Source organism: Empidonax traillii, unplaced genomic scaffold, assembly GCF_003031625.1.
Source record: "Empidonax traillii isolate 1590-97213 ecotype Southwest subspecies unplaced genomic scaffold, ASM303162v1 scaffold781:size518241, whole genome shotgun sequence".
Lineage (NCBI taxonomy): Eukaryota > Metazoa > Chordata > Aves > Passeriformes > Tyrannidae > Empidonax > Empidonax traillii.
The window spans coordinates 2,172-8,430 of NW_020955974.1; the positions used below are offsets into that span (position 1 = coordinate 2,172).

Below are 6,259 nucleotides of genomic sequence, written 5' to 3' on the forward strand. Positions count from 1 at the left end.
GAAATAAACAGGTTCAAAATTCTCTGGTGCTCAAAAGAAGATATCTCCTGTGGGTTGCTGGGTTTGTAGGGCTGCTTGGTGGCCAAATGAAATTTGGCTCTGGAGGTGGCAGAAAAGGCTTCCAAATCTAACTCACTTTGGTTTTCTGAGGGATGGTATTTTTATATTCAGCAGCAATGTTCAGTAGAGTATGGCAAGAGAGGACACACAGTCTTAAAATTCTGCTTAGGTTCAAGGGGAAATAAAATCAGTGTTACCCTCTAATTCAGATGGCTGCTTTTCAGGGACTGGCTGAATAAGAAGCAACTCCCAGATTACCAAATGTATCTGAAAAATACCTGGTTGGTGTAAACAGATCCAAAAAGGCATTTAGTGGCACCAAGCACCTACCCCCTCAGTAAGAACTACAGGCACCTAATGTACTCACATATGTTTAAATGCATCTTTCAGGGCTCACGCCCCTTTGGAAATCTTACCCTGGTTCTGGGTAAGATTTTACCATGGGACTGGATCTTACCATGGGACTGTAACATCGTTAAGGTCTCCTAGTAACAGGCCAGGAATGTTGTTGTTAGTACTGGGATGAGTGACCAAATTTTAGTAGTAGTGTTTGTTGTAACAGAGGGGCAGGGGTATTGTATATCTTCAGAGCATTCATAAGATGTACTCTGTATGTGTTTTTTCTTTTCCCCAGGCCCGAGTGCTTGCCAAGTAACAGCGGGTCAGGAGCTTCTAAAGGCTGTGAGGCTGCTGTTGTCAGAGCCAAGCGCTGTGTCTCAGCTGTCCAGCATTTACCTCCCACAGTGTGATGCCGAGGGCGCCTGGAGGCAGGTGCAGTGCAGTGGCCCTCCCGAGCAGGCCTTCGAGTGGTACGAAAGGTGGATCGCAGAGAACAACGAGGGCCAACCCCTGCCCATTGCTGATCTGCTGAGCATCATAGCTGGATATAAAGAGGCGTCATCTAAGGGCTTTTCAGCTTTTGTTCAAGCTTTGTACGAGGCTGAGCACCAGAATGTCTTTCCCACATTTGCCACGTACTCCTCCTTCACGGATCTCCCACCTGAGGTGCTGGAGGGAAACTTGACCACGGCATCTCAGAACGTTTTGCTGGATCCATATACTTTCTGGCAGCTTCTGAATGGGCAGCTGACATATTACCCAGGACCCTATACTGATTTCAGTGCTCCATTGGGCCACTTTGAACTTCGTGATTGCTGGTGTGTTGATAGCAAAGGAGAAGAGCTGCAAGGAACAAAGGCAGGAGTGAATCAGGTTCCTGCATGTAAGTAACAATTTCTGGCACATAAGTAGTACTGTTTCTGGTCTTTTATGTCATGAGAGAGGGAAGTCCTTTCAATTGTTGTGAAGTAGCAGACAATAAGTTGTCAGAGAGGTCATCAGGACATTATTGCTGGACATCAGAGGGGGGGTTACTCATTTCTGGTAAATAAGTGGTGCCTCAGCTTTGGGAATAAATAGGAATAAAGTTGCATTTCAAGTTTGTGTAGATTTTATAATTTGGAGTTTGGACATATAATGCTTTTACAGAAGATACTTAGCCAGATGGCAAAGGACACTTTGAAGTCAGGAAGTGTGAAGAGTTGTATGGAAAATTCAGGATTACACAGTGATGTAAATGACTTTCAAGAATGCCTTAAAATAAAGCAAGAGGTATTTTCTTTGCTGATTCTTACTATGTGGTCAAGACTAATAGATATCTCCTCGAAGTCACTAGGAGAAGAGTGAGGCCAGCACTGAAGTTTGGTGATCCCTCTGTCTAGAGGCCTCCATCAAAGCTGCTGGGCCCTCTTTGAGGTTACTTCAGTAAATGACCTATATTATAAATGTCATCACTGGAATCATTCTCATCATGTAGCATTTTTCCAGCTGTGAAGAAGAGACAGAACAATGAATGGCAAACTACCAGAGATTCTAGTTCTGTGGGCAGGTGGAGAATAAAGGGGATGAAGCAGATTATCAGAGTCATTTTGGAGGAGCAGCTTTCACGGAGCTGGTTCAGTGTGTTGAAATACCCTTTCTGAGTCAGTAGATGTATGGAGAAGACAGGTCAAGCTGAACCCAAGGGATGTGTCTTCATTTTCCTTTCTGACTCTCACTTCTGATCATCCACAGTTTTTTATGGCAGCAACTGAAGGAATGTTTTGTGGAGACATATTAACTCTGTTCATAACCAATGAGGACTTAATTTAAAATCATGAAACATTAGGACTAGGACTTGGAGAATGTTTGGGTGAATCCTGGTACTCTCAGACTCTTGCTGTTAAATAGCTAAGCATTTAACAAGACAAGTCTCCTTCCCTTGCTTCATTACACAACTCAAAACTGAGCTAGTGCAGAAGGAAGCAGACCATGCTAATTAAAATACCAGCTAGTTTTCACGTGAAAACCTTTACTGGATGTAGATGAAAGTTGTTAATATACCTTTGTTTCTGCAGGTCCTGGTATATGTGAAGGTGTGAGGCAGAAAGCCATGAAATTTATGGAGGAGGCAGAGCAGCTCATCTTAGCCTCAAATGAGTCCCACTTTGCTTTTGGAGAGAGCTTCTTGATGGCAAAAGGGATACAGCTCACAGACAGGGACCTCCTGCGCTCTGCTCGGCCCTATGAGTCACAGACACTGATCTCCCAAAAGCTGCTCTCAGGCAGTGACTCTGCTCTCCAGCTGGCTGCATGGTCAGGTGGGTGAAAGGGAGATGAGAGCTCAGATAAATGGAGTCATACCCAGGATCTGTGCAAGGGTACTCGGTGTCAAGTGCAACTTTGCTGAAGAGGAGGTGCCACTCAGCAGGTGTAATTAATCAGTGTCATTAACCTGCCAGCCCAAGAGCTGATTTCAGTTGTCTCATACGTATGACACGGTGCAGATATAAAATCTGAGCACTTACCAGCCTTTATGTACTTGAAAAGTTATTAATTTGTCTTCTGAAGTACAGAGGACATTCAGTGTTTTTGCAAACGCATTTGAAATATCCTCTATTGGCCACTAAGAGCTTTCTTTTACTTCTCTTTTATAGTCCTGCACTTCTACTGGCAGACTCACTTTTCTTCAAAAGGTTATGCTGGGGAAGCAGCACAGCTGGGATTTCTCCCTTACATCCCACAGTGTGATGGCCTGGGAAACTGGGAGCCAACTCAGTGCTATGAGAGCACAGGTGAGCAATTCCTAACAAGATGCTCTGGGGTGGATGAACAAATCAAAACTAAGAAAAATTCTAATAAAAAGATAGAAAATCAGGATTCTTGTAGTCAAACTGGAGAAAGGTGATGTGGTCTACAAGATGTGTGGAAAACTGACTAGAGTGAGGGATTCATGTGACAGCTCACTGGGGCACAAAAATTAGTAGATATTCAGTTGCTTGCTGCTATTTGTGTTCCTTGGGGCTCATTCCAGGGGCTGGTATTGCTTAGGAGCTTCATTCATGACCAGGATGATGAGATGGAGTGTATCCTCATCCAGTTTGTGGATGATGCCAAATTTCTGGGAGTAGATGATATGCTGCAGGATAGAGCTGCAAAGGGGGAGTCTCACCAGAGCTGCTACATCTCCATTCTCACTACTGCTCTCAGGTGTGGTCTACTGATCCCTGGATAGCAGAGTTAACTGTGACTTAGATTTATTGGGCCCTTTCTATAGTTCTGCTGAGGCTGAAAATCTTAGCAGTTTGCAACAAAGCACACTGCAATATATCATTTAAAATAAAGCTGCTCTTCTTCCCTGGCCAGGTCATTGCTGGTGTGTGGATGAAAGAGGACGTTATGTCATGGATTCCTTGGTCTCACGCTCAGCAGAACTTCCCAAATGTGAGTCGGTTTTTCTTCCTAAACATTTGTCTTTACTTGTTCTTACAAATTTTAATATAAATTGAAAATTCTAGTATAATATACATGAAGTAAGGCTTGCTTCTAACTACTGCAAGAAAAGAGAAAGGAATGTTATGCTTACTTTGCTAATTCATTTCATTTAATTAAGTGTGATTTTGGCTTGCATGATTTGAGAGTGGACCCTCTACTGTTGGTGGCCCTGCCTGAGCAGGGAGATTGGACCAGCTGTCCAGCCAGACATCTCCAGATGTCCCTTCCAACCTCAGCCATTCTGTGGTTGTCAAACACTGATCAGGAATTCCCTACCTCAGCCTACTGCAAATGTGTAAAGGAGATGGTGATGTAAATGTAAATGTAAATGTATGTTTTCCCTCTCACAGGCCAGACTTCATGTCAGCGATCTCAAACCAATGCGTTAATTTCCAACTGGAGACAGAGTGGCTCAAAGCTGGATGTGTCTGCAGCTGATCTGTTCATCCCCGACTGCCTTGAGGTGATTTAACGTGACTAAGGAAGGAAGCAGTTTGGCTCACAGCATGCCAAAGTCCTGTACACTTTCAGCCCATGCTCCCAAAGCATCCTTTGTGCATTTATTAATCTGAAAGAAAAGGGTAAGGCAAAACCAACAGCAGGCGTTGCCCTGCAGAAGGCAGAACTTCAATAGTTCTGAGGTGAAGACTGGGAAGAGGAAGCTCTGTCCCTGCTCACGATTCCCTCCCACAGGCTGGCTGTGCCTGGTGCTTTTGCAGAGCTGTGCTTGAAGTGCACACCTTAATTGACTGACATTTGGGGGCTCTTTCTTCCTGAGCTGTGAGAGAATGACAGGAGAGCTGGGTGCAGGTATCTCAGAATAGGATCCATGATGCTCTCAAAATGTGGCAGTGAGCAGGATAGAGGTGGGCAAGGAATAGACATTTCATGTAATAGAACCATTATCATATAGAATCATGTAATCATTTAGGTTGGAAGACTACAAAGATCATGAAACCCAACTGTTACCCCAGCATTGTGGAGTCTACCACTAAACCAGATCCTTAAGCACCACATGTACATGTTTTTTGAACACATTTCAATCCAGGATTTTACCAGAACTTCATCTCAATGGGATTTTAGTTTGCATCCTATTTAATGTTTGGACTCGATGATCTTAGAGGTCTTTTTCAACTTAAATAATTCTTGATTCTGTTGGGGACTAGGCTGTGTATTTAATTAGATAGATTGTTCTTTGTGGTTTTTTTCAATGTGTTATATTAATGGACAAATTAATACAATAAAAATACAACAAAATAAATACAATAAAATAATGAAAATAAATAATACATTTTAACTAAACTTTGGGGTATGGATTGAGGCATGTCTGTTATTAAAACACATTGCTCTGCAATGACATGTCCTTGATTTTTTTTTTTTAGACAGGAGAATACTCTGTGCTACAGAGATCCAGCACAGGTATTTGGTGTGTGGATCCTGCGTCAGGAGAAGTATTTCAGCGTGGCAGCAAGGCCTTGGATGGCAATCCCGAGTGTGAGTAATGCTTTGCCCGCCACCTGTGGTGCTTGTGGAGATGCCTCGTTCTTAGCAGCATATGTGCTTCCCTTTTCAGAACGCTGCCTGTGAAACTTGGGAGGCTTGTAGTTTAATTCCTCAGTGATACACTGCATGCAAGCACATCAACACTGAAAGGGTATCTGAAAATAATTACCCCTTGCTTTCATAACACCAGAAATAAACTAGTTTAGACAAACTGATGGACAGGCTGCTCTCCATTTTTTTTAACTTCCATTTCTTACCACCATAGAAAATTCTGAGGGTTTTCTAAGGCAGTCTTCTACTCTGTATCTTGCAATGAATTTCTCTCTTTAAAGGTCCCAGTTTCTGTAGTGTGCTGAAGTCTAAAACTGTTTCACGAGACTCTGCCAAAGGCTACATCCCCCAGTGTGAGGGGGAGGATGGGAGTTTCTCGCCTGTGCAGTGCAGCCAGGACCAGGAGAGCTGCTGGTGTGTCTTTGGCAACGGAGAGGAGGTGCCAGGGACACGAGTGAGCGGAGGGAGACCAGCGTGTGCAAGTGAGTTCCTGCTTGAGGCACATGAGCAAATCCAGGTCTGGAACTGGACCCAGATCCTAAATTTTTCCACTCTTTGGTTGTATCTAATCTTATTTCTTCAGACACCTCGAGACTTTTACTCAAGCAACATGTTTATCTTTGCCCGGACCTGCCTGGGCACAATGTCCAGTTTTCTTCAAGGGCTTTGTCAGGGAAAAATGAGAAGGGAATGGATCTTTGACTTTTCCTTATTCATAAAATTGATTGAATCAAAAAGTTGATTTATAAAACCCAGCTACAACGTCAATCTGAACAGCTTGCTGCAAACTTGAACCTGTTCCAGTCTGAGCTGGCTCTGGGATTAAAAACCA

General features: G+C 43.4%; 1 protein-coding gene across 1 annotated transcript in view; it reads left to right on the forward strand.

Annotated features, from left to right (window-relative positions):
* The window catches only part of LOC114066587 (thyroglobulin-like), a gene marked incomplete at its 5' end in the record, with an annotated part of 129,421 nt that overhangs the window by 1,499 nt on the left and 121,663 nt on the right, over nucleotides 1–6,259 (forward strand). The window contains 7 exons of the mRNA XM_027901380.1: nucleotides 695–1,282; nucleotides 2,457–2,699; nucleotides 3,036–3,173; nucleotides 3,745–3,822; nucleotides 4,224–4,336; nucleotides 5,256–5,367; nucleotides 5,709–5,909. Coding sequence (XP_027757181.1) covers nucleotides 695–1,282; nucleotides 2,457–2,699; nucleotides 3,036–3,173; nucleotides 3,745–3,822; nucleotides 4,224–4,336; nucleotides 5,256–5,367; nucleotides 5,709–5,909 — 1,473 coding nt within the window. The remainder of the gene's footprint in view (nucleotides 1–694; nucleotides 1,283–2,456; nucleotides 2,700–3,035; nucleotides 3,174–3,744; nucleotides 3,823–4,223; nucleotides 4,337–5,255; nucleotides 5,368–5,708; nucleotides 5,910–6,259) is intronic.